General features: G+C 50.3%; 2 protein-coding genes and 1 long non-coding RNA gene across 6 annotated transcripts in view; all 3 read right to left on the reverse strand.

Moving 5' to 3' along the window:
- Positions 1-3705: 3705 nt before the first annotated feature.
- Positions 3706-9335, reverse strand: LOC135290922 (uncharacterized). The gene is made up of 2 exons (XR_010353752.1): positions 8908-9335; positions 3706-5519 (listed from the first exon to the last, which is right to left on the reverse strand). It is a non-coding gene; the product is annotated as an uncharacterized LOC135290922 (long non-coding RNA).
- Positions 9336-11954: 2619 nt separating this feature from the next.
- CCDC125 (coiled-coil domain containing 125) lies at positions 11955-23689 on the reverse strand. 2 transcript variants are annotated; one of them, XM_064404600.1, is made up of 12 exons: positions 23660-23689; positions 23072-23451; positions 21939-21997; positions 21268-21354; positions 20366-20443; positions 19630-19715; positions 17971-18053; positions 17328-17440; positions 16812-16919; positions 15678-15849; positions 14384-14517; positions 11955-13411 (listed from the first exon to the last, which is right to left on the reverse strand). In XM_064404600.1, the coding sequence occupies exons 2-12, from the start codon at positions 23340-23342 to the stop codon at positions 13175-13177; spliced, it is 1428 nt and encodes a 475-aa protein (XP_064260670.1). In that variant the 5' UTR covers positions 23343-23451; positions 23660-23689; the 3' UTR covers positions 11955-13174. The 2 variants fall into 2 exon arrangements, with proteins under 2 accessions (XP_064260670.1, XP_064260671.1); XM_064404601.1 differs by lacking the exon at positions 23660-23689 and having other exon boundaries at positions 23072-23597.
- A 1840-nt stretch (positions 23690-25529) lies between these two features.
- AK6 (adenylate kinase 6) overlaps positions 25530-27692 on the reverse strand; it is a 7062-nt gene continuing 4899 nt past the window's right edge. Inside the window, exons 5-6 of one of the 3 annotated variants that reach the window (XM_064403207.1) lie at positions 26417-26609; positions 25530-25797 (exon numbers count right to left, since the gene is read on the reverse strand). In XM_064403207.1, the coding sequence (XP_064259277.1) occupies positions 26420-26609 (190 nt within the window). In that variant the 3' untranslated portion in view covers positions 25530-25797; positions 26417-26419. Of the gene's footprint in view, positions 25798-26405; positions 26610-27692 lie in introns of all 3 variants that reach the window. The other 2 variants (XM_064403206.1, XM_064403205.1) reach the window with 2 other exon arrangements.

A 27692-nucleotide genomic window follows, 5' to 3' on the forward strand; every position in this document is an offset into this window, starting at 1 on the left:
GCTCGGCCGTGCCTCGGTGGCAAGGCCCTCTCGCTTACGGCCGCGGGGACTGTGTGGGGCACTCCGGGCACGGGGCACAAATGCTGGCGGTGGTGGAGGGGAGAAGGGGGTCTCACCTGGCCAGCAGGCCCGCTGCCTCGTGCTGGGTGTTGGCACAGAGCAGGGCGTCCCAGACCTGTGTGTGCTCCAGAGCCACCAGCTTCTTGTCGAAGCCCAGTCGGGAGAGCAGAGCCTTCATGGTGTGCGCTGCAAACCTGTGTGCCGAGCAAAGGCCGGGTCACGCTGGGAGCACTGGCCCTCGCCACAGGGGGCATGGGAAGGACAGGGCGACTGGGACCTTTTGGGGTCGCTGGGAAGGCCGTGTTCCTCCCGGCACACTCTCCAGAAGCTGCGGGTCTCAACGTCCTCTGGCATCTGCTCTGTGGTAGAAAACATTTGCAAGAGCAGATCCACGAGCAGCTGGGGAGAATAAATGTGCATCCCGTAGTGCCACTCAGACGTGGGGACAATCCTCCGCAGCACCAGAGTTGCCTGCAAGAGACAAAGCACCCCGAGGCAGCGCTCAGTGCCGAGGTGCCCATGAGGCCGGGCCCGAGGGAAGACGCAGGGCGGGCACCCGGCCTGCTGCCCCTGAGCCTGCCCTGAGCCCAGCTTTCAGCCCAGGCCGGGAGCTGCAGCGTGGGGAGAGCATGGAGAGCTGCTGGAGAGGTGACCTGGAGGGCGAGCAAAGGCCAGCTCCAGAAACTCACAGCCAGGGCAAAGGCGGCCTCATTCCCGCTGCAGAAGATCCTGCCGTGCGGTGGCTGCTGCTCTAGCACGGAGAGCAGCGCCGGAAGGACCTCCTCCATGGCGACTTCTGAGGTGGCCATGGCCCTCCACATCAGTGTGGCAGCTCTGTGGGACCAGAGCTGTGTGTCAGCACCCTGCCCCGTGCAGCTGCGTGGGGCCGGGTGACAGAGCCCCGGTGCCCTGAGGGGCCGGGAGGGAGCATGGCAGCAGGCTTGGGAAACAGAGGTGCCCGAGGGGCCCTACGGGCCGGTGAGCACCGAGCTCTTGAGGCAGTGGTGCCCCGTACCTGTCACACAGTGGGGCGCAGTGCAGGAGGCTCATGACCACGTGAGCGGGATGTTCTTCGGTCAGGCTCACGATGGCCATTTGCAGCCCGGCGTCCACTGAGTCGCAGGACGCCAGTCTCTCCAGGATGGCCCTGACCGTGGCTAGCACCTGGAGGGAACGGCATGAGGGAGACTTGGTGTGCTATCCAAGGCAGCAACTTGCCCAGCTTCGCCCAGGAAGTGCTTGCCTTCCCACCCCACTGTGATGGCCCCAAAGGCTGAGCTGGACCAGCAGACATGGCTTGAGGGGCCACGTGATCCTGGGAGGCCTTCAGCCCCGGCCCCAGGCTGATTGCCTGCTGCGGTGAAGAAACACCCTTCTGGCAAAACCCCAGACTGGGTGCAGGACTCACAGTCAGGGCAGTCACAGCGTCCGCCTCCGGGATGGCCTGATTGTGGGTGTTTGAGGTGGCCATCCCCTCCGTCAGGGCCATGTCAGCCTCCGCCCGGCCCTCGGCCGCTGCCCGCTCACAGCTTGCAGCCAGCTCAGCGGGCGCAGTGCTGGCAGCAGGCTCTGCCCGCAGCTCGCTGGGCACGGAGTCGGGCTGGGCCGTGCCTCCGGTCACGGTGGCCCTGTTCTTTCTACGCCGAAGGCGCAGGAACCTCCGCAGTGCCTGCAGCAGAAGGAAGGGCGGGAAGAGAGGGACGTTGCATGGTCTGCTGCAAGGACGGGGCTGGGCCGAGCAGGGCCAGCAGGCCCGGCCCAGGTGGGGATGGCCGCAGGTACCTGCGCCGCTCTACGGAAGCAGCCGCGGGTGGGCTCCTGCTCTTGAGTGGCGTCCTTGGCTGCATCTGGCAAAGAGGGAGAGCAGCCAGAGCTGAGGGGCTGTGGGAGAGGCCGGAGAACACAGGCCAGCCCTGCGCTCCCCAGGCAGGGACAGCCCCCTGCGTGCCCGAGGGATGGAGCACGACTGCCATCGGGGGGGCAGTCCCTGCCCCTGTCCCATCCTGTCCGTGGGCATGTCCATAGGGATGGGATGGGATGGGATGGGATGGGATGGGATGGGATGGGATGGGATGGGATGGGATGGGATGGGATGGGATGGGATGGGATGGGATGGGATGGGATGGGATGGGATGGGATGGGATGGGATGGGATGGGGCGGGATGGGGCCTAGGCTGGCTGCAGGCACCAGGCCTGTGGCCCAGCTGCACCACTCACCGTCCTGCAGCGGCTGCAACTGCTCCGGCTCTGCAGGCTGCTGCACTGGGGCAGCTGCAGGGCCGTTCTTTTTCTTCCCCCGAAGGCTCCGGAATAGGCTGAGCACTTTGCTCGCCATCCCGCTGCCCGACCTCGAGGGACAGATGCCTCGGCAAAGGTCGGAGTCAGCGGTGCCGCAGTCGTGCCTTGCAGGCACCTGCGACAGGGAGGCCTCAGGAGGATGACAGGACAGCAAGTCCTGCCCTGTGTTCTCGAGGGCTCCTGCCACACTGACAGGAGACTCCTCGTGAAGGATGGAGTTCACCAACTCCCACGGCCTGGCCACAGGGGCACCGGCCGCAGGGATGGGAGATGCCTCGGAAAGACTCCGAGTCAACGAGTCCTTAGGTCTGGCCGTGAGGCCAGCCGCAGGAGTAGCGCGTCGGGAAAGCTCCGGGTGGGCAATGAACGAGCTGGCTGTGCGGCGGATCCACACAGCACTACTCTGTCACGTCCTGTCCCGTCGCGTGCACCGAGCACTCTGGCGTGGCCGTGACACTGCCAGCACCTATGTCAGCGCGTGTCACAAAGGGCTGCTGCCACACCCTGTTCCACTGCGCCGCACGGTGACCCTGCTGCACCGTGTCACAAGGGGCCCTTGCTGACGCTGCCACGTGCCCCGGGGCCACCCCCTCCCCAGGCAAGGCGCCCCTGCTTGGAAGGAATCCCTTGCCCCGAGTGTCTAACACAGCCCTGGACACACCAAGGCCGGCCAAGTGCTCAGGGAAGGCCTCTCCATGTCTGTGCCCGGCCCGCACAGCCCAACTCGGTGTGGCCCTGCAGCAGAGCGGCTTCCAGCAAGCAAGAAGCAAACGCATCTTGCCAAGAGCTAAAACACACCAGATAGGGAAGATGGCATTAATAAAGGCCTTGGAATTCACAGCTCTCTGAGAGACATTTGGGGTTCTTGCTGGCAGAGGTGATCCGCCTCTGTCCTGTGCTCAAAGGGGGGAACACACCCTACCACAGGTGCTTGGTTTGGTCTCCGCAGGCCCAGGCAGGTGCCAAAGCTGCTCTTGACAGCCTTCTCCCTTCCCACGCCCCACTGCCAAGTGCAAGGGGCCTCAGGGACAGAAAGGAGAGCAGGGAAGCAGAGGCAGACAGCTGCACCTACATCACTGGGGGGGCTCCTGGGGAATCACTTTGCTTGAGAAGCAAGCCCCTCTCTTCCAAAGGTGTAGCGGCTACTGCTGACCTCTGATTCTCTGACTCGCCCGGCTGCTCCGGCCAGCACTGCCGGCAGCAGTGAGGGGGGAAGGGCACTCTCCCGCTAGGAGACCTCCTAGGGAGAGTATTTAAGGCGGAATGCCTTCAGAAGGGCGAGAAACCCCCAGAGCCATGAGGAGAGAAGCTGGGCTGCGTCCCGCAGGAGAAAAGGCTTGGACCGCGTTGACAGGGAAAAAGGAGGTGTTTTATTGAAAGTGCGTCTGGCGCGGACAAAAAAGCTTACCCGGCAAGGTCTTATAACTAGAACACAGCGACCAATCTAAATTTTTGAGAGGAGGGAATAACGCGTAACAAACAGCTCGGATGTCCAGTGTAAATAAATTAGGGGTTGAACCCTGACCTCTAGTCCAATCATTCAATGTCCAAGACAGAATGTTCTGGATGAGTGGGCAAGGACCCTGAATAACAGACAGACAGTCGGGGAGGGATTTAGGAGAGATAAAAGTGTAACTGACGGGACAATCAAGAAGAGGGAGAGAGAGAGAGCCCGGGCAAAACCATAAACAGGAATGGGGGGCACAGGAATAAACCAACTTAAAACTAATGCACCCCAACATCTCCCCCTTCTTTGTTTAAAAAAAGGAGGAGTGGGGTAGCCTAAAAACCATCTTCTGAGGATTCATCTGACCAGGGGTTGTTTTTTAACTGCTCGTCTTCTTCGGAGCCTTCTTCTTCTTGACTTCTGTCCATAACCTGTTCTTCGACTACCACTCGATTCACTTCCACAGCAGACATCAACTTAACGATAAGCCCTCTAAGAATTCTCCAAACGACAGAAATTGCAATTGAAATGACCAGTAAAATGAAAAGGACTAAAACAACAGTTTTCAAAATGGAGACTACCCAGCCCGAGAGACCCCATCCCGTAAAGATGTCTCCCAGCCAGTCTGATGTTTTCTCCTTAATGTCGCTGATCATTCCCTTCATTTGGTCAATAGATCTTCTGGCGTCCCCGGCTTTGGATGATAAATTGAGGCAGCAGAGCCCTTCGAACTCTTCACACCGGTGATCATGGAGCAGCAATAGGAAATCTATTGCTGCCCGGTTTTGGAGAGTCGCCTGCCTTGTTATTTCTTCGTCTGCTAGGAGGTTACTTAGAGCGGCTGAGGTAAAATTGGCTTGTTTGGCTACCCAACACTCTAGGTGGGCTAATTCACCTAGAGACTTCGCAATAGACACCCACGGGAGAAACACTGTCCATGCGACACCTTCTGGCTTTGACCAATGAACAATATTGGAGTCGCACTGTTCATTTAAATCTTTAAGATCTCTTGCTACACGGGCCGAATTGTGTGCGACAATTTTCTGTTTCCAATCTTTAATTTGGGAATTGTTGGGAGCAAACAACGTCAGCCGTCCAAATGTACACGGGCCTCCTAGAAGGCGAGGGGGGATGCCTGCCCATGCTCGGTCTCCGCAAATGAAAAATATACCGTTGGGAAGGGATCTGGGTTTATCTTCAAAGGAGAGGGCGATGGTAATATGGGAGGTAACAGAACACCAATTTCCTGCCGCGTAGTTTTGATTTGGTTCTATGTTCGGTGTAAAAGATTTTTCGTCGCGGTCATGGAAAGGGAAAAATTGAACACACAAATTTGCTGATGCGGAGCCGAGCAATTTAAATTCGGTGGGGTCAGATTTAGATATGTTCAATTTGGACATTAGCCTCCTCCAGATTAAATTGGGATTGGGACTAGAGGGACGGAAAACTTTATTTTGGGAAAGGGGTTTAAGGAGGGAGTAAAGGGGCTCGGGAAACTCCTTTGGAGGAAGTGGGATCCCCACAAGGCAGGTCGACAAGGGGTCTGCTGCCGAGGTGGCAGTGAGGCACAAATGATCTCTGCCGAGAGCGCCAGCGAGCATCTTCCAAACGTTTTGCTTAGGTTGAGGGACAATCCATGGGCTCGCGATGGCAAAAAGGTTCCAGAGAATGATCAGCTCGATGTGTGTCATGGGGATGGGCTTTCTCGGGCTTTCTGAAAAGAACAAGACAAAAAGTCATAAAGGCAAAACATCAGGAATGGTTCTGCTCCGGGAGGTCTAAACCTCCTTCAGAAGTCCTCTTTTTTCTCCTCCAGCAGGCCTCTTCGACCTGTGCCACTTTCTTAGTTGGAACTTTACTGGAGGCGGTGTATGGCTTGACCCATTTTGAAGGGACCCATTTTGGACCCGAGGGAGTGGAAACGCAAGCGTAACCTCTCCCCCACGTGACAAGGTCAAAAGGTCCCTCCGTCCTCCAGGTCTCGGGGTCCTTTACGAGAACTGGAGGCTTTTCTTTCGGCTGCAGTTGTTGGTGTTGCCCGAAGTGCCGAACAATTGGTGGATTTAGATTCTCAAAAGAGCAGTTTAAGAAATTGATTGTGAAAAGGGCCTTGGCAAGGCGGACCTGGGGGGACTCCATCTTCATTGCCTCACGTTGTTGTTGAAGGACCCTTTTGAGGCTCTGATGGGTCCGCTCCACTACAGCTTGACCTGTTGGGGAATAGGGGATGCCGGTCTTATGTTCTATTCCCCATTGCTGCAGGAAGTTGCGCAGTTCCCTGGACTTATATGCTGGGCCGTTGTCAGTTTTTAATATTTTTGGAATGCCCAGCGTGGAGAAGGCTAAAAGAAGGTGTTTCTTGGTGTCATTTGCCTTCTCCCCTGCGTGGGCGGAGGCAAAAACTGCGCCGGAAAAGGTATCTACTGATACGTGAACGAATTTCAGTTTACCAAACTCAGGGACGTGTGTAACATCGGATTGCCACACCTCGCAACTCGCCAATCCTCGGGGGTTAGCCCCTGCGTTGATTGACGGGAGCTGAAAGGACTGACAGTGGGGGCAGGTGGCCACAATGGCCTTGGCCTGGTCACGGCTAAGTTGGAACTGCCTGACCAGACCCGGCGCATTCTGATGATAGAGCTGGTGGCTGATCTTAGCCTGGCGGAACACGTCTGGGAGCGGGGCCACCTGCACAGGGGCAGCGAGGGCATCCGCTCTCCTGTTCCTCCCGGCGATGAACCCTGGCAGGTTAGTGTGGGACCGCACATGCATCACATAAAATGGTTGCTCTTGGTGAGAGACTAAATTTACTAGTTTGGTGAGCAATTGATAGAGGGCTACGTTGGACACTTCCTGCAGAATCGCTTGTTCTGAACGGGCAACTACGCCCGCTACATAAGCGGAATCGGTGACCAGATTGAATGGTCCAGGGAACTTCTCGAAAGCCCTGACAACAGCATCCAACTCAGCTACTTGAGGTGATCCTTCCACCTCCTTGATGTCAGCTTCCCACTGCTGAGTCTGCGGATCCCGCCAAGTCATAACTGACTTGTGGGAGGCGCCGGATGCGTCAGTGAAAACAGTCAGAGCCTTCAGAGGAGTCCTACTCTGAATCTGCTGAAGAGATAATTTAAACTGGACTTCCGAATTAAAAATTTTGTGAGCCGGCCGATGAATAGAAATCTGACCAGTGTAGCTGTCCAGAGCGAACTGCAGGGCCTCATTCTCTTGGAGAAGGTGTTCCAACATAGCTTTTGTAAAGTGGGCCGAATCTAATTTGAGTGGTATGTGAATACATGTGAAATCCACACCTACCAACTCCCTGATCCGAAGGCGAGCCTTACGGATCAGTTCCGCCACCAGCTCCTGTGGCCTCGTCATTCTTTTGGACCTTTGGTGACTAAGGAACACCCACTCTATAATCAAGAGAGGGTCCCTAGCCCCTTGATCTTTTTTGGTGTTCTTGATGTCCTCCCACTGGAAGATCATTCCATGGAGGTGTGGCAATTTCCCAAGAACAATGAATTTGAAGGGCAGACCCGGCTGGTAACGATGGGCTTGTCTCTCTGAGATGGACTTTTGGATCTTTTCCAACGCAGCTTGCGCCTCTTGGGTGAGCGACCTAGGAGAACTAAGCTCCTCTCCCCCTTTCAATAAATTGAAAAGGGGGGCCAGGTCTTCGGTGGGAATGCCTAGCCAAGGCCTTACCCAATTCAGAGACCCACACAGCTGCTGGGCATCAGAAAGTGTTCGAATGGAATTTCGAATTGTAATTTTTTGTGGTGTGATAGTTGTTTTGCTAATTGTAAGACCTAGATACTTCCAGGGTGGCATTCTTTGAATTTTGTCCTGCTGCAACTCGAACCCTGCAGCAACCAATGCACTGATTGTTAGGTCAAGACTGTGAGCAAGTTCGTCATCAGTTGGAGCACAGATGAGAATGTCATCCATGTAATGGAAAATTGTAGCGTTGGTTGCCTTTGCCCTGACTGATGAGAGCAAGGAAGAGACATACCACTGGCAAATTACTGGACTGTTCTTCATGCCTTGGGGTAAAACTGTCCAGTGGTAGCGCCTCCTAGGGGCCTCTCGGTTGATGGTAGGAACCGAGAAAGCAAAACGCGGAGCATCGTCGGGGTGTAGTGGAATTTGGAAAAAGCAGTCTTTTATGTCAATTACAGCTAAATTCCAATTTTGGGGGAGCATTGTTGGGGAGGGCATCCCAGGTTGGAGGGGACCCATGTCTTCGATGACGTTGTTAATTTGTTGAAGGTCGTAAAGGAGCCTCCACTTCTCTTTATTAGGTTTCTTTATGACAAACACTGGGGAGTTCCACGGAGACGTGGTCTCCACCAGGTGACCTCGCTGCAGCTGCTCTTCTACGAGCTCCTCGAGCGCCTTTAATTTCTGTTTTGAAAGCGGCCACTGTTCTACCCAGACTGGTGTGTCAGTCAGCCAATTCAGTTTCTGGGTAGGGCGCTCCTCAGTGACCGCTGCCCCAAAAACCTGGGGAGCTGCGGGTAGGTCAATTCGGGCTCCCCACTGGGTGAGCAGGTCCCTTCCCCACAGGGGCTCCGTGTAATCTAAAACGAATGGACGTACAGACGCTAATTGTCCATCCGGCCCCATAATTTGCACAATGCTCTTAGATTGTTTCGCCAATTGGATCCCTCCTACACCTCGGATCCGTTCTGCTGCGTCCTGCAACTCCCAATGTGACGGCCAATCCCGTGAGGGAATGACTGTGACATCTGCTCCAGTGTCCAGAAGCCCGTGAACGAGCTTCTGGTCTCCACCTTTCTGTAGGCTGCAGGTGATTCTTGGTTTTTCTTTGCCTAGGGCCTGAGCCCAAGCCACCGATGGGAGGTGTGAGGATGTGGATGTTTTGGGTGGCTCGGAGTTCCAGAGCTCCTCAGGGATAGGAATGGCTTGCGCTACAATTTGCCCCCAAGGCAGAAAGGTGGGAGGGCAGGCACAATACATGGCTATTGCGAATTCTTCCGGGTCTGATGATATGAGACCCGGGATGATGTGAATGTCTTGTGGTGTTGATTTGGAATCTCCAACCGTGACGAACCTACCCTTGGTCTGATGCCAGGTACCTGGGCACTCCGGGCTGACGGAGACGAGTTGGATATTTGAGTCAATAAGATGGAGTGGCTCCGCCAACTGCAACCGAAAGGGGACCGTCCTGGAGGTGGTTGTTAGGACTGGCCGAGGCACCTCCTGAAAAAGATCAGAAATAGATTCGTGAGAAGTTAAGTCTGGTAAAGTTTTAGAGTCTGTGGCAACAGGCAGGTCCTGCTGGAGGTCTCCCTCCCTTCCCTTTTCCCCGCGTGATGAAATGGTGGCACCCGCCCTATTTTTATCGTGGCGTGGGGAGGAGGCGCGCTTGCAATTTAGTTTTTTGGTTGGTGTTGTGGGGTCCCCTGAGGCCGATGTTTCTTTTTAAATTCGTAAAACTCCCGCCTCAGGGGACAGTCCGGCATCCAATGCCCAGACTGGTTGCACAGATGGCACGGTGCATCCGTCCGGGGTTGCAGCTTTGGCGTGTTGGGCTGTCGGGACGGGGCAGCAGCAGCAGCTGTGGTGACTTCCTCCAGGTCGGTGGCAGCTACCCTTCGAGCCGGAGCCCTGGGCTGCTTGTCCAGCTCCTCCGCAATAATGGCGACTTTGCGGTCGCAGACGTCTAGCATCTGATCCAGCGTGGGGGGAGGATCTAACGGCAGACTGAGGATGGCGGCCTTGCAAGCTGGATTTGCATTCGTCGCTGCCACCTCAGTGAGGATTCCCCTCTTAGTTGACTCATCATGGACCTGCGTCTCGACCGCCCTGCGGAGGCGCTCAACAAAGCTTAAAAAGGGCTCATTAGGTTCTTGCCTGATTTTTACATATGATGTTAAGGGGGTAGCAAGAGACCGTAAGGTGAGGAAAGCCCGCTCGGCTGCTTTGGCTCCCTCCCTTAAAGCCTCCACTGGGACATACCACGCTTGGGTTTGCCCATCCTCCCATGCCCCTGTCCCACACAAGTGGTCGGTTGTTAACACACCCCCCTGCAGATCTGAGGCTGTGGCTTGGTTTTCCCACAGCGAGGGTAAGATGTTACTAATTTCTCTTCGCCAGTGCTTTTCCCAAACAAGGAATTCTGTGGGGTTTAAAAGGCAGGAGAACAGCCGTCTTAAATCTGCAGGGGTGACCACTGTTTCAGAGAGTGTAGCTCTTAGAATTCCCCGGAAATATTCACTCTCCCGGGAGAAATCTTTTTGAGCTTTGCACAGCTCCTTTATCGAATGATGTGGGAATGGAGTCCAATGTGGCTGGGTTCTCCCCCCCGCCCCAGGATGGTAAGTGACCGGGGCCGCCGAGAGGATCCAGGATCCGGCCCTCAGCTCCCCCCCCCCGCGGCTCCGGACGGAGCGTGGGAACCGGAGCTGAGAGGGGAAGAGGGAGGGGGAGAGATAAGACTGGGGGCGGAGACGGCTGACGACTTTGTCCCCGCCTGGGAGACGTGGCATGGGGGAGGCGCTGATGCCGGAGTGGGAGTGCCACGGGATGTAGAATCGGGAGGAGGGAGGGGAGGGGCGGAAGGAGGAGCAGTGGGAGGGGAAACCGGATAAGGGAAAGAGTCGTGGCGAGAAAGAAGTGTGTTTTGGGAAGAAGAAGGAATGTCGGCGGGAAGCGCCACGCGGTGTCCGCCATTTCGGGCTCCTTGTGAGCTATTCTGGAAGAGTGGGGTAGCTGGCGGGGAAGGGGGCGGGGGGGGGGGGAATATTGAGACGAACTGAACCTTTACGACTGGGAGCAGTCTTAACTGGGAGAGAGGGGGGACAGGGAGAGCCCCGGGAAGTTTGGCCAGAACTTCCCGGGCGGGGGGAACGGGATTCCCGAAAGGAGCCGGGGCGGTGACCTGAGCTCCGCGCGGTGCTGTCGCGGGCTGCTGCTTTCAGGATTCCGCGCTTGGGGGAAGCGGGGGAGGGGGAAGGATTAGAACAAAAGGAACAAGGTGAACTGGGAACAAAACTGAAGTCAGACGGCTGCCCCCTCAGTTTCTTCTGGGACTTTAGAACTTTCCTAATTTGGGAAGCCCAGAAAGCAGTCTGCGAAAGCGAAGAATTTCCTGCTCGAGTTAATTCCCCTAATTTAGTACAAACTTGTCCCCAAAAATGCCAATCGTGAATTTGTTCAGGGGAAAGCTCTGGGAACTGAGTAGACAGCCAAATGACTAGTTTTTGAACTTCTTTTTTTTCTATTTTTTCAAAACCCCCCTGAGAAAGGATAACAGAAACAAAGTTAAAGTGTCTTTTTTGAGCTTTGGTAAAATGAGCACCCATAATGAGATGGTAAAAAGCTCAAACCACCAACCCTGGAAAACACGAGAGAAAGGACTTTTAGAGCAACCCCCACCGCCGGACTACGCCGGCAAGACGCTGGCTAGCTAGGGAAAACGAGAAACCCGGGCGAAACCGGGGAGCCGGACGAAACTGGCGGACCGGACGAAACCGGCGCAAGTTACGAGAAAGCCGGACGAAACCGGCGGGCGGACGAAACCGGCGGGCCGGACGAAACCGGCGTAAGTTAAGGAAGTGGTGGGGGGAGAAAGAAAGGAAGAGAAAAGAACTCACGTTCCAGGGAGGGCGGCTCCTGCAAAAGGATCGACTCCGGAGTGCACGGAGCTACCGATCCCAGTCCCCAGGGGAGCGATACCCATGAAAATGGGTCCGCTATCCCACGGGGTAGGTTAACGTCCCATGAGAAACTTTCCGGTAGTTCAACGAGTCGAGCCCGCTGGCTCCGGGATTTCTCTGCCGTGGGGTCCGGTGATTTTCTCGGACTGCCCCGCGGTGGGCGCCACCCTGCAGCAGCAGCGACTGGCCTCTGGATTCCCGGCTGCTGCGGCCAGTGCCGCCGGCACCGAAGGGGGAAGGGCACTCTCCTTCGGAGAGACTTCCTGGGGAGAGTGCTTAAGGCGGGATGCCTTCAGGAGAGCGAGAATCCCCGGAGCTGTTTGGAGAGGAGTCGGGCTGCGTCTCGCAGTAGAAAGACAGGACCGCGCTGACAGGGAAAAGGGAGGTGTTTTATTGAAGGTGCGTCGGGCGCGGACAAAAATGCATGCCCGGCAAGGTCTTATAACTAGAACACAGCGACCAATCTAAATTTTTGAGAGGAGGGAATAACGCGTAACAAACATCTCGGATCTCCAGTGGGAATAAACTGAGGGTTGAACCCCGACCTCTGGCCCAATCACTCAGTGTCCAAGACAGAAGGTTCTGGATGGAAGGGCATGGACACTGAATAACAGACAGGCAGCCAGGGAGGGATTAGGAGAGATAAAAGTGTAACTGACGGGACAATCAAGAAGAGGGAGAGAGAGAGAGCCCGAGCAAAACCATAAACAGGAATGGGGGGTACAGGAATAAACCAACTTAAACTAATGCACCCCTACACCCCCCGGCAGGGGGCGCCCCTCCCGTCCGGGTCTCGTGATGCCACACCCTCAGGCCCCGCGGTGACGTCACTGCCGCCTCAGGCACTGTGTCGGTGACATCACACCCCCACAGTGACGTCACTGCCGCCTCAGGCACTGTGTCGGTGACATCACACCCCCACAGTGACGTCACTGCCGCCTCAGGCACTGTGCCGGTGACATCACACCCCCACAGTGACGTCACTGCCGCCTCAGGCACTGTGCCTGCTCTGGCGACACCACACCCCCACAGTGACGTCACTGCCGCCTCAGGCACTGTGCCTGCTCTGGTGACATCACACCCCCACAGTGACGTCACTGCCGCCTCAGGCACTGTGCCTGCTCTGGCGACACCACACCTGCACAGTGACGTCACTGCTGCCCCATCAGCCCCCTCAGGCCCTGTCCCTGTGACGTCACACTTCTCACAGTGACGTCACTGCCACCCCATCAGCCCCCCTCAGGCACTGTGCCGGTGACATCACACCCCCACAGTGACGTCACTGCCGCCTCAGGCACTGTGCCTGCTCTGGCGACACCACACCTGCACAGTGACGTCACTGCCGCCCCATCAGCCCCCCTCAGGCCCTGTCCCTGTGACATCACACCCCCACAGTGACGTCACTGCCGCCTCAGGCACTGTGCCCGTTCCAGCGACACCAAACCCCCACAGTGACGTCCATCAGCCCCCTCAGGCCGTGTCCCCGTCCGTTCCGGTGCCATCACACCCCAGTGACATCAGTGTCACTCGGTCCCCGGGCTGAGGGAGGCCCAGGGCCCAGCAGGGCCTGCCCCGCTCAGCCCAGCGCCCACGCTCTGCCGCCAGCCCCACAGCGACGCCACCACAGCACAGCTCCCGCGTTTCCACAGCAATCTTCTTTCGCACAACGCCTCGCCGCCCCGCTCTAGGGTGTGAGCAGCCGCGCGGCCGAGCCCGAGGGCCAGGAGCGCGGCCTGGGCGCGGCCGTGAGGGCCGGGCGGCCGTGACCGGCGCCGTGAGGGGCGGCCGGGGGACACGGGGCTCCGAGCCGGCGCCTCGCTGCCGCGTGCCCCTCGTCCTGCCGCGGGGCAGCCTCCGCCGCCCGTGCCAGCATGTAGCTGACCTTGCGCTGGTGCGCCAGGGCCTCCTCCTTGTCGTTCACCTGCGGGGAGAAAGGACAGAGTTGCCGTCTCAGTGCAAATGTTTCACACCTTCTTGGTGGTTCCTCACGGGCAGCCCCTCACAGCACTGTGAAAAATGTGTATTTTGAGATTGGCTTCTCGCAAGTATCAAAATCAATATTGTAATATGCTATATTAATTTCCTTAAGTAGTATATTAAATATAGTTTTAGGTTATAACACAATGTTAAAATAGAAGCGATGCTGTGCAAGACATTTGTTTAAGAAAGGACTCGCACCACATAGAAGCCACAGGACACCTAAATCTTTCAGAGAAAGGGAATTTATGGCTCCCTTATCAGCAGACAACTAACTTCCTCCCACCTCGCTCTGACTGGAAGGGGCATGAGGATTGAGAGGAAGAAGCTGACAGTGACCAGACAGAATCCTGTGTTTGAATGGGGTTTATGCATCATGTGTGAGGTGTATGAATATACAACAGGCTGTTGTTTTTAAGGGTTAATCCTCTGTTAACAGGGGTCCTTTTTCGGGCTTGTGCTGCCCAGGAAAAGGTACCCGGGCTGTCTGTAACTCTTTGTTTTTATTGTCTCATATTGTCCTAAACTCAACTGTTCAAACTTTATTACACTAATTACATTACTATTTTTATAACAATTTTATTGCTATTAAACTTTTTAAAATTTCAAAAACAAGTGACTGCCGTTTTTCACAGCACTGACTCCTTCTCCTTCTCAGCAGAGCCAACAAAGTCCATCTTCCTCCTCGACCAGCCAACCTACTTTTTACAATACCCATCCTAACTGGATTTGGCTGTGGCCTTTTAAGGGCAGGCCTGTTCCTAATCACTGATAATTAGCACAGCTGTAACTGCGTAGGGGTGAGATTAAATTCATCACTATCTCCATTTTCCCACATCCCACCCATGCACAGGAGAGCAGGCCGTGCTCGGCCCAGCTAACACACACACCCCGGGGAGGTGAACCAGGCACTGACCAGATCAATCAACATCCTCAGGATCTCGTGGGCATTGTCCAGCTCCTCCACCCTCCTGCAGTCGCCCTCTGAGGAGAGCAGGCTGGAGAGCTTCCGCCCCAGGCTGCTCTTGCTCCCCTCCAACTTGAGACGCTCTGTGGAAAACACAAGTGTGTCAGCTGCAGAGCTGCTCAGGAAGGGAAAAACGACTTTCGGAGACAGCAGGTACTTCTGAACCTGGATCCCATTAAAAATAATCTAATAATTAAGAATAATTTAATTTAACCACCCCTAAAAAAGGGCAGTACAAGCTGCAGTTTCCCTCACTGCATGGGACATGGCAGGTTCCCACTGCTCCTGCTGTCCCACAAAGGCTTACACGTGGGAAAATTAAGAATTCTTTTCGCTCTATGGGAAATACACTTTTGATGCTCTAAAAAATGAATTAAACAATAATTTGTGTTTAAACCATAAATAGCCTAAAAAACCCCAAGATTCTCTGACACAGGCCACTTACAAGTTTGTAAGACTTCCAGAAATAGTAAAACACATTACAATTATGGAACAGACGTGCCAGGTAACAAAGCCTGAAAGCAATGGGGTCAGTGCAGGGGAAACACCTACTCAAGGTTGTGCTGTGGCAGTGCTACACCCCAGGAGTGCCCAAGGAATCTGTGACCACACTTCTAAGCCTGGCAGCTCCTGGCCAATGGTCAAAATAAATATATTGTGCTGTTCCTAAGGTCTGCAGTGGTTCTGACCACTATGTAAGCACTTGAATTCTCTCTATCCCTTTTTTTTGGTGTGTTTTTTTTTTTTTTTTTTTCCTAAAGAATGAAAGATTACTGGAATTATTCCTACTTTACAGATTGGAATTCTTCCTCTTTTACAGAGGGCTTTGAAACTCTGTATTAGTGTAAGAACACTAATACTGACACACGTGCGAAATAAAAAGGAAAAAAGCGTTTAAGGAAGAACAGGAAAAAAACCTGTTTAGTACTGCAGTGAATTATGGAGTGGCCTGGGTTAGGAGAGACCTTGAAGCTCATTTTGTTTCACACATGTCACTCAATACCCCATTGGGAGCCAAAAAAAGCTCCAAATATCCTTTTTCTTTTTGCATTTCTTCCCCTTCCCCAGCTCTCCTGTGGAACTAATTTGAAAAAAAAAAAAAAAAAAACCAAAAAAACCCCAAATAACAGAGCAATTGGTGGTAGCACACGACCCAGGCAGACGCCAGCTCTCCCCCTGTGCAGCTGGCACGGGAGAGGAGCCCCAGCTCTGCAGCCAGCCCCACACCAGCCTGCCCCACTACCAGCGCCCCGCCGGCGGCTCCAGCTGCCAAATCTGCTTTCCTTCCTCACGCCCATCACTTCTGCCAGCCTCAGGGCCTGCTCCTGCCTCTGCACCAGCTGCTGCTCAAACGCGATTCTGAAGGCATCTGCCGTGATATACGCTTCGTCCTTGCTCTTCCTCAGGTTTTCCATCTGGTTTCAGTGCAGGGAAAATTTGAGGCAGATCAGGTAATTTGGAAGCAAAGGCAGGTTTAAAATTAAGACACAGACAGCTTGCAAGTAAATGTAATCAAGGAAGTAGCAGGAAGCAAAGGGTTTCCCTGACACGTAAATAAACATTTTAAAATGTGTATTAAAGTCCTTACTCTTCACTGTCTGCAAATGTTATTTATTGTAAATAAATACACAATCATCTCTGTGTATTTATTTATCTCTGCACATGTACAAGAGCTCGAGGAGGGAAATAATGACCCACCACATCCAGGCCAGGAGGAAAAGGAGCAGGAGATGGGAACCCAGGGATCATCATAAGGGACAGACCAGCACCTATTTCCCAAACGAGTCACTCAACTGGAAGTTCTGCAGCAGGACCACAAGGATGGCCACCACATTTGCAGAGTCAAATACAAATTGGATGAAAAAAACTCTAAATCCACACAATTTCACTAAACATAAAAAAAATAGGAGCCTGGAATTCACGTCATGGATTTAAGTGTGAGGTGAGTAGGTATTTTCCATCAAGATCAGCTTGCTGCCCTAGCTGAGTGAGCGGGCTGTGGGTGCTGATGCCAGCAAGGGAGGGGTGAAATGCACTGCCAGGAAGGAAGGGAAAAGTTCAGTGCCAGCCCACACACACAGTGTGTACATTCATGGAGAGTACACACCTAGGGTGTGTTCTCTTATTTCAGGTTAAAAAATACGGGGAGAAAGAAAAAAACCGCGATTTATTTTTTAAACTAGTAAAGCTGAGTAGATATAATTACAATTTTTTTCCCTACCAGCAGAAATTATGGCATTACAAGCATCACTAACTTCCCAGTACTTCTGAGATGTGCAGTGAGAGTTTGTGTGGGCAGGGTCTGGGTGTTCCTGGTTCTGTTTGCACTGCTGCAGGAGCACCCCCTGCTCGAGCCCACCCTGCCAGGCCTGCTCACCTCTTGCTTGAGATGCAGGAGCTGCTTCCGAGTGAGAGCTGCCACTCTGGCGCAGGGACAGGGCTGCCCCTCAGCAGGGCTGCAGGCGCAGGCTCCGAGCACCGCCAGCTGCAAACCCAACCAAGCCAGAGGTCAGGACCTGCTCTCAGAGGGGCAGCAGAGCCCCCAGAACGAGAAGGGAGTGACTCACAAGGAGGGCTGTGCCTTCAGGCAGAGCCTGGCAGATGGGTGTGCCACTGCTGGGCTCACTGCAGCACCAGCAAGCACGGTGTAATTGCTGGGCAGAATAAAAACACCCATCACAGCATGTGAAAAGCAGCCCGGTGCCTTCTTCTGCCTGATCTTCCTCTGCAAGGTGCACCAGGAAGAAGGAAATGATTAACAGGCATGTGCTACTTAGCTAAAAATGGGTTCAAATGAAGGGATATGTAATGAGCAATGATTTTCCTCTGTGTGTTTGGTACACAAACATATCTCTGAAGCAGCCATTTGGAAAAACACACAGGCAATACTTACCTCAAGACCTGTAAAATCAGTGATGTCACTTTTGTTCAACATGTTCTCCTGAAAAACCTTCTGTTGTTTCACATCTAGCATTGCAAGGAATTCCAAGCACTGCTGGTTCAGGACTACAAAATAAAACAAAGAGATTACAAACATCTCCCGCTCTGATTTCTTAATTTCTGAGTTCAACTACACCCGAATGAAGCAGTTGTGCAGTTCAAGCATCAGTCTGGGAACAAGATGAGCGTGTGGAAGCAGGAACTCATCTCTCAGTTGTCTCTCCCAGAAGTAATGGCCCACTTAGAGAGAGACCATTTCCTGAATTGCTCTGCCTCAGGACTGAGTGCTGGTCTCCTTGTACACTCACAAGCCAGGCAGCCTCTCATTTAGCACAGCACAGCACTGGGCAAGTGATGATTTCAGTCAGCTATTTCCAAGCTTTCTGGGAAGCAAAAATAAAGGAAAGGGACTGGAGTGCTCTGATCCAGTGGCTGCCCTGGCTGCTTTCCAGTTTAATTTCCAGGCTTCTGCACATCCACTAAGATCAGCTGCCAGGAGCAAGACACTGATCCCCACAGGAATCTTTCCTCACAGCTGAAACCTGATTTATTCCTGAAAAACAGTGTATTCAGAGGAGTAGCTGCTGCTGGCTTACTTGCATTTTCGGCTTTAAGTGTTTTAACTTCTTCTGTCCTCAGTTTCAATGCTTCCTTAAGAGCTGCATTTTCACAGTATATCCTGCAGAAGTCAAAAAATGGCTTTATTATATTTTTAGAAAATGTTTTTAAGTGGGCATTCAGTAATTCTAAAAAGTAACCTGTTAAAACATGGTATGTAATATTTCTGAAAATTAAAATTAGGATTACTTGAAAGATGAAATAAAAAAAAAAATCAAAAGTGAAAGGAGTACGAGACATAAAATAAAAAAAACCCCAAACCTTCATGTATAAATAGGCAGTGCCCATAGCCTTAACAAGAGATGAGTTTATGTGCCACATTTCCATTAGAAATGCAAAGAAATTGGTAATTATGAACCTCTGAAACACTTGCTAGAAATTTCCTATTTCCTTGAAGGAACGAAAGTGGCATTAGAGGAGCGACAGCTCTGCTCTGTAAACTTCCTGTAGTCTGAATCCTGTTTTCAGGAACAGCTGTGTCTTCAGGTGCTGCAACGTGAGAACACACAACACACACTGATAATGCATTTTCCCCTGAAGCATCTCTCTCTTGAACAGAACAGTGGCAATCCAACGTCCTAAATGTCAGAGCAACACTATTTATTTGGTGCACCTCAGCTGTCAGTAAATGCAGCCTACTCTGAACTATTTCACTTGGGAAAAAAACAGAGGAAAATGCACATTCTTCTTGTCCTCAGATGTCAGAAAACCATCAGAAAAACATGAGATTTTGTGCAGAGCAGGCTGAGCCCCTGGCTGTCAGTGTTCTGAGGTTACATCTGTGTCTTCCACCAGTTCTGTGGCTCCAAACTGCACAGCCACCTTCCCAACCCACTCAGCCAGCCTTTCAAGAGGCATCCCCTGACAAATGTGTCTCTGGAGTCGTTTCCAAATGTGTGGATTAGTGTTTGATCCCAAGCTGAAACATATTCAAATAAAAGCACATTCGGAATTGCAAGAACAACAACAATAATAATAATAACAACAACGAATAATGACAATAACAACCCTGATGGGTAGACTTCAGAGATACAATTTCCACACGTAAATGAGCGAGTCTGGCAGTCCCACTTCTCGAGGCCTGTTATGGATAATTAGTTTAGTGCCTCTGGCACATTCTTCGTGCCCAGCCACACCTGCTGTCCACCCAGAGTGACTCCTATTTAACAAAGGACCTCTTGATCAGCCTCTCTGTGGAGCATTTTACCTGTACTCATGCCCAGACCTACAGTGCCAGACAACAAAGAAATTATTAACCAGGAAATTATATTTCCCCACGCATGCATATACCATTATTTACTCTGCCTCATCTGCGGGTAAGGTAAACAAGGATAATCAGTCCCCAGCTAACATTACATGATGAAAAAAAACTCAGCCCAGCAAAGCCAGCCTACAGACACCACAAAAAAAAAACCAAAATCAGGACAATACATCTAGAAGTCTGAATTGAAACATACAAGTGTGATTAGTGTGAAAAATCAAAATTGCCCAGAATTTGGAAGGGGATTGGGAAAATACAAAACGCCCAAAGAACCTGGGGAAGCAAGTTTGGAACACAGAACAAATGACATGGAGCACTCAGTGGCATTTTTAAAATCAAACAAAGACCCCAGTGACACTCAGTGTAAGCCAAATACCTGTCATATTTTTCTGTCCAGGTGTCCTCTAGGTTTTTAAATCTGTCCTGATCAAATTCAATTTCCCACTGCAAAATATTTATTTCCTGTGGAAACAAAACAAACTTGCAGCAGCTCATCACAGGGCTCCCCTCAGAAGGATGCCAGGGGTGCTGGGTCTGGCAGAGATCTCAGGGACACTCCTAACAACAAATTTGGTACCAGACACTGAAATTTCTGCACCACTGGCCTAGGGACTCCAGCCTCTGTTCAGAACTGCTGCTTCCAGAGGCCTCCAACAAAGACAAACCCACCTCCCTGTCCCACTCCCATGGCGTGGAACAGAGCAGCAGCAGGAGGAACAAAGAAAAAACTCGGTTTAACAAGGGAGCTCTGCAGCACCTTCCTCCTCCTTCCCTCCTGAAACGGGGCACCCCCTCCTCAGGGTCCCTGGGAAGCCTCAGCTGGATCCCTGAGGAGCTGTGCAGCCCACTCTGAGCAACTGAAACCCACAACCAACACCAGCTCAAAGCACAGCAGGAGCACTGGAAGTCTTCCAATATTATCGCTGTAGCATGAAAACGCCTAGATCAAAAGAGATAAATTAGAATTTCCCTTTCTACTAAGGAGGAGCAGGAATTCCTTTTACAAAACCCCTGGAATTAAAGTCAGGTATGCACTGATTTAAATAAGCAGTCTGATAACCCCTTTCTAATAGCCATGGGCTTCTCTGTGTGAAGGAAACACCCACACTTACCTTCTCTAGAGTCCTCTTTTCTTCCTCACTTTTCTGAAGCATTGCCTTTGTGTGGCTCGTGGCTTTATCAAATACTGCCTGCAAAATTAACAAACAACCACAGCAAAACCCAAAATGCAACTCTGTCCAGTGCTGTGACTGAACTGAGTTAATTTTCAGCTTCACATTCACATCAGACAGCAGAGAGCAGAGTTACAAACACCAGCAGCCTCCTCGTGAGCCCCAGAGGGGTCTGATCTCAAGTCTAACTTGCAAAATAAACTTTTTGGGTTTCAATCCCAGAACCCCTGGGCTGACAGTGCAGCATTGTTCACCCTGAGGTCGTGTTCTCCTTCAGGAAATCACACCTTACAGCACACCTCAGCCCTGATCCGGGCCTAGCAGGCTGCAAATATGTGATGGTAGAAACCACGCAACTGGAAATGGGTTTTGTAAGTGGGCTAAATTCCAGGAACTGCTTCCAGCAGATTTTGTTATGAAAGAGAATAAAAATACTACAAATGGGGAACAAAAGAACGGCCTGACATGTAAGGCACGCTGTCCTCTGGGGCAGCAGATGGAGCAGCCACCTCGAAATGCCCATGCTCTGCAGCAGGATTCCAAGCACTGCCTACACCTTCAATAGGAGGGACTGGAAAAAGGCCTTAATTTTATCTTTAGTAGACAAATCCTCAGGGATTGTCAAAGGTAAAATTATAAGAATTGCTACAACACTGAAGTCTTCCTAAATAACACACTAGTCCCAGTAAATTGCAGAGGCAAGTCTGTAGACACCTGCAGACTCGATGATGCAAACTGCAGCCCTGGGAAGGCCTTAAGGTTTTTGAGGTTTTGATGAGGAACAGCAGAAGATTTCCTCTGTTCTCCTTGTTACCACCAAGAGATTTCTGAACAGCTCCTACCATGCTCTGCAGGATTCTTAGGGCTTCATCTTTTCCCTCCAGCTGTCTTTGAGATGCCTCAAGCTCAACTTTCAGAACTTCAAGTTCCTGAAGTAAAACAAAGAAGATACACTGAGTAAAAGCCAAGGAAATCCTGGTAAGATTTGACTGTAAAACAATGAACATTTGCCCTCCTCAAAAAACAAACCTCTGTTTCACCTGCATGATGTCTTTCCATGGCTTCACCTGAGGTTAGAGAACACAGTGCAGGTGCAAGGTGTATTTTTACAGCTGGCTGTGATGCCAACACCTCAATACATTTAACCACAGTGAAATCAAAACGTGCTGTTAACTACCTTCCAACAAACATGCAGACTGGAAATCCAAATATTGCTTGCACTACACATTTTCAAGCCCCACAGATTAGTAAAACATAAGCATCTGCTGGAAAAGTACAACAGGACCTTCAATATTCTCTCCATCTTTAAAAATATTTTGCAAAGAAACCCCCCCAGAATATAAAGTACACCTCACACTATGATTTCCTGACATGAAATTTAATGAAGCTTCCAACTCCTGCTGTAATTCCAAGAACCTGGGGGCACCCAAGTCTCCCAGCGTGCCAAGATCCTCCTGATACAGGGAAGGGAAATGCAGATTTGGAGAGCAGCACCCTGGGCACTGGTACCAACCTCCAGAGCTTCCTGAAGCTGCTGCTTCAGTTCTTCATTTGACACTTCAGTATTAGATTCTGTAGGATCAAAAGAGGACAACAAATTATAAAGTAGTGTGACATTTAATGAAAGAAAAAGTGAGGATTTTACTCTGAAAACAGGTAACATACAAAGGTGCATTTTTATCTTTGTGTTTTTCTTGTGGAGCTAATAAACACATTTAAGAAACACATCAATAGAAGCTCCAAACACATTGCTTCACAATTTAAGAAGTTAAATAGGGGGAAAATGTCTGTTGTAAAGAGACACAAAATAAAGGCAAATATTTTATAACTTCCTTTGAAATAAAGGCAACAAAATTGCCATCTTGGATTTAAAAAAATGCTTACATTCTCTTCTGATTGCAACTTTTCACCATCCACACTCACAACAACAGCTAGCACTATTTAGAAGTAGGGCAATTTTCAGGAGACAGAGATAGCTCAGCTTACTGTGGAAAGGATAACAGGGAAACATTTAAAGGAGAAGAATAAGTAAGTTACACAGAAATACCTCAGTTGAAATATTAAAAATTGACAGGAAGGCAGCTGGGCTGTAATGAAGAGCACTACCTGCATTTGATTGTTTTTACAGCAGCATCACCCTCACAAAAAATGAAGATGAATGCCAATGCAGGTTCTAAAAGCTACTTCCTAAGCCCTAACGTAAGCCAATTCACTCATTTCAACTAAAGAGCAGGCAAGATTTTCAATATTTCGCTGTAAGCTTTAGGAACTGTCTTTATGAAGATGTTAATTACTTAAAGCAGGAATCCAAGCAGTGCCACTCAACTTCACAGACACAGCCAAACCCACAGGCACACCCACCACAGGATGCTCCCTGACAAATGTTGCTGTCAAACGCAGAACTAAACACTTCAAAACTGGGCATTTCACACTGAGAATGGGCACTGCCTTCGCCACTGAGAAGGAATTCTGCTGCTCATGGTCTGGGAGGAAGCTGGAGGATCCCAGGGGGCACAGGGCCCTTCAGGGAATTTGGCAAGAGGTTGGAAGTAAACTTCGTGACGCTTTGTGAGGCAGCTGACCGGCTCACTCCCACTAAGAAAAGCTTTTACCGTGGTGAATAATTAACTTCCCAATTACTCTTACCACAGCTACTCTGCCGTGTGGAACTAGAGGCAGGTTTTTTGAGGGATCCATCGTGAAAGCCGTTTCGTTTTGGAGCAGGAAGAGCCGCAGCATCGCTTTCTTCTGCTCCCTTTGCCGACAAGGGGGAATTACAAGTCCTTCCAGATCCCTTCCTAGATCTAACTGAATGGGAACTTTGTAAGTTTCCCCCTTCATAAACACCTCCCGGTCTTCTCCCCAGTCCGTTTCCCAAGTCTCCACATGTCATGTCGTCCTCTTCTGCTTCCTCCATCTTCTCCTCCCGGCTTTTCTTCGGGTTTTCTCTTGGCTTGGGTTTGTTTTCCTGACCGAGGGCCCCTCACCTACCGGCGAACAGCGCCTCCCGCCAGGCCAGATTTCATCTGGAAAAACAGGAAAGCGCGGTGCTCGCAGCACAGGACGAGCCCAGAGAGGGAAAGCTGCGGGAGCCGGGGCTGCCGAGCCGCCGCGGCGGGACCCCGGCCCGGGGGACACCCGGGGGACACCCCCCTGGGGGACAGCACCCTGGGGGACAGCACCCTGGGGGACACCCAGGGCTCGGGGACCCCCGCCCGCAGCGCCCCGACCCACCTGCGTGCCCGCAGCCCGCGGAGCGGTCCCGCCCCGGGGCGGCTCCGGGCGCGGCTCGCAGGCTGCCCGAGGAGGGGTTTGCTCCTTTCTGCGCCTAATCAACCGCGTTTGGGCACAGAACACGGCAGCCCCGGGCCCCGCACGCAATCCCCACACCTGCCCCCTCCTCCCGGTGTGCAATACCGAGCTGTGTTGGGTGTCAGGTGCAGGCAGGCACCTGTGCATCTGTGACTGGGATAGGTGTGCAAACCTGCCGGGCTCGGCTGTCACTCGTCTCTGCCCCGGCACGGGAAAAGGTGGTTCTGGGCAGGCCGTGCTTTGAAGGAGTCTGGACTCTTGCTTTTGGTCTTCAGTTGAGTTTATTGTTCCTTATCTACAGAGTTTTTCTGTCTGTCCAGCCGAGGTCTGATCAGCAAGACAGCCAAGGGCACTCTCTCCTGCCCACAGGGCGGTTGTCTCTTTTATAGTAAAAACTACGTATTAGATATTTACCTTTAATTTCCAATACTTTCTGCCCTTGTTGGCAAGTGCACTTTCACCATGAACCAATCCACACATGCCAACATCATCCTGAACATGGATGCCAAGGAGAAGAAAGAAGAAGGACAGGGCACGCCCAAATCCCTCCATCTTGGGACTCCCGACCCATGTACAGAATTCCAAACCCCCCTGTACAACATACAAAACCCCCCTGTACAGTGCTCTAAAATTTTTCCCTTCATCCTGTGATTGCTACTGAAACTTTTGTGACCTGTGATTCTTCACATAAGGTTGGCAATTTGCTCCCTGGGTTGAGATGGAATTCCCAGGTGTCTTTGGCTTCCTGCCAGGGTCTCCGAGCCATCCAGGGCACCCAGAGGGATGTCCTGGGTTCTGACAGAAACCCACCATGGGACAGGTATAAAGACAATTCTAATAAATAACTGAGGGAATAAAGCATGGAAGAAGGCCTTTGAACCTATCCTTTGTTTGCAATTTACCTTTATAACTCTTCAGTTGATTTGGGAGCATTTGAATTAAAGCTTTAAGGATGTTGCTGTTTGACAGGAACTTTCTGCTTCTAGCTAAAAAGAGTTTTGCAATAATAACCTTTTGAAGTATCATTTTGGAATATTGCTTGTAGTAAGGATCTTTGAAACTGTAGCTTTAGAATATATCAAAAGGAAACATGCTTATCTCAACGCCTGAACAAAGCAGTGAAAAGCAGCTTGAGAAAGGAAGATGAACATCAGCTCAAGGATTGATAGTTTCAACCAAGGGAAGCTGGACATCACTGGTATGAGATTTACAGTCCTTGCAATTAAAAGGTGAACCCACATCTGGAATCTGGACCTCACCAGCCAGGAGACTTCTTTCTCCTTTGGAAGCTGGACCCCCCCATCTGGGGATACTCCTTTCTGGGATACATCCTGAGAAAAACTAAATCACAATAGTGTATAGAATTGTGATGTAGAAATTGGGAATAGAAACTGCTGAGAAAGCTCATGAGCACCCCTGTAAATATCTGTGAGCCCCAACTATGGCTGTGCACTTGGAGGGAAAATTTCCCCCACTGTACCCAGCCTGTATTACTCATACTTTACCATATTGATTAAAAAATTGATTGCTGCTTGAATACTGGCCTAGTCAAGCTTCTCATTTATAACATCGGCCACCCTGTGCCCCAGCTGCCAGTGCCTGGGCCCAATTCCCCAAGGAAACACACTATTTATCATCATTTTGGCTTATAATATCATCACATGATGATATCACTCTGTTGCAGTATCGCCCCACAAGTGTCACAAAGAAAACCCCCAAAAAACCCCACGGCGAGTTTGGAATAAAAAAATAAAGCTGTAAATATGCAACAACAACTCTCTTCACAACAGAATTTTTCAGGAAAGTTGTTTTACTACCCAAACTGGTGTACACAAAGGGTTTGTAAGCAAGCACTTCCTACAGAATGTTGCACAAGGCTTTCCTTCCAGGCAGCTTTTCTCTGAGGACAGGTTTCCTGTTCCTTGTGCAGCCCTGCCCCCTGGGGCCCAGGCTCTAACAGCAGCCAGAGCAGATCCTGCTGCACCCGAGACCACCGGGGATCCCTGCGGGTCTGTCCTCACACGGCCTCTTCCCCTGACTGGGACAGGGGGTGGGGAAGACTGGGAAAAAGGAAAAATGAAGTTTATTGTTCAACACTCCACACCGGTGCTCGCACAGTGATGTCTCCTTACACATGAAGGAATCCCCACAGCTCTGTGCAATCATTCTAAAGTAACTCTCACATAATTTATTTTCCCTCCCAAGCTAAGGACCCCCCTTACCCTGCACCAAACCCTCTCACTCTGCATTGTCCCCACACGCCCACCCCACAGTGGAGCACAGCAGCTTTTAGTCCCACAACTCAGCACCAAACCAACTCCTTTCCAGGACACTGCTCCACACTCTGGAAATCAAACGTGCCTCAACTGTCACTTGTTATCAGGATTTTACCGTCTTCTCACAGGGAATTCATGGTTTGGTTTCAATTGTGAAGTCTAAAGAATTCTCAGTTACTGAACACAGCTCTGCTTCTCAGGAGAGCCACCTCATTTTCATCCTTTCAGCCACTGCATCAGCTCTCCTGCAGCCCCTCAGGGTGCTGTTACAAATCCTCTCAACCTCCTTCTACTCCCAGGCAGTTACCACAAAATTCACGTTCATTTACAGCACAATAACTATGAATATAATTTATTAAACCCTCCCTCCCAAGAAGAGACCCAGCAGTTACTGTTTCACCACAAGTCAGTTGTTGTCCTTCATCCATTGCTCAATCCATTGCATAATCTGATCCAAATTTCTCTCCAGGTCCTCTGGAGTGTTGCTGGGTAGCTGGTGCACAATTTCCTTTTTATAGGACAGCACAGCCTCCTCATACAGAGTCTGAAATATTTCGCACTGGATGTTGTCCTGCAGCTTCTTGCCCGTGTAGCCCCTGGAGAAAGAGCAGCAAGAGGCAGTTTGTCACCGTGACATTTCCTGGAAAACCCTTTCACCAGGATTCCTTCTCCTGGGAAGCTGAGAGCCTCAGAGAAGAATGAAAACAACAATTATCTGATTGCTTCTCCTGTTTCTGCTGCTTTGGAATGTGGTCTGGAGGTTGTTTACCAACTGGTCATTGTTTGATTGGTCTCATGTGAATTGTTTTTACTTAATGACCAATCACAGCCAGCTGGGTCGGGACTCTGTAGGAGAGAGTCATGAGTTTTTATAATCATTCTTTCCACCCTTCTGTCTGTATCCTTTCTCTATTTGTAGTATAGGTTAGTTTACCATTTTAGAAATAAAATAAAATAAAATGAAATACAATAAAACATAAACTATAATATACACCACAGTATAATATAATCTATTACCCCATATTATACTATATACTATATATATAGATATATATATATGTAGAGTATATACTATAATGTGGTATAATATAATATATCATACTATAGTATATATAAATACTATATACTATATCTATTACATTATAAACTATATAATGTAATAGATACTGTAATATAATATATCATAATCATATATAATATATAATTTAATATAATATAATATCATAATAATATATAAAATATAAAATATAAAATAAAAAACACAATATACAATATACAATGTACAATATATAATATATAATATATAATATATAATATATAATATATAATATATAATATATAATATATAATATATAATATATAATATGTAATGTAATATGAACTGTACTACACTGTAATGTATAATTTAATATATACTATACTGTAATATAATATAATATGACATAATATTACAATTCACTATAGACTATACTATACTATACTTTAATGTATAGTGTAATATAATATAATGCATAAAATAATATAATGTATAATAAAATGTATAATATAGTATAATATATTATAGTATAATATATCATATGTAACTTAATATGCACTGTACTATACTATAATGTAATGCACAATTTAATATATACTATACTGTAATATGATATAATACAATGTAAGATAATGTAGTATAA

The sequence above is a fragment of the Passer domesticus genome, chromosome Z (assembly GCF_036417665.1).
Source record: "Passer domesticus isolate bPasDom1 chromosome Z, bPasDom1.hap1, whole genome shotgun sequence".
Taxonomy (NCBI): Eukaryota; Metazoa; Chordata; class Aves; order Passeriformes; family Passeridae; genus Passer; species Passer domesticus.

Excerpts from the sequence above, each read along its gene's own strand:
- CCDC125 (XM_064404600.1), bottom strand. The coding sequence starts at position 23,342 with ATGGAGGAAGCAGAAGAGGACGACATGACATGTGGAGACTTGGGAAAC. Across the intron at positions 16,920-17,327 it reads CTGATTTTACAGGTCTTGAG|CTGGCGGTGCTCGGAGCCTG; the intron begins GTAAGTATTGCC and ends TTGGGTTTGCAG. Across the intron at positions 13,412-14,383 it reads TGAGGATGTTGATTGATCTG|GTGAACGACAAGGAGGAGGC; the intron begins GTCAGTGCCTGG and ends TTCTCCCCGCAG.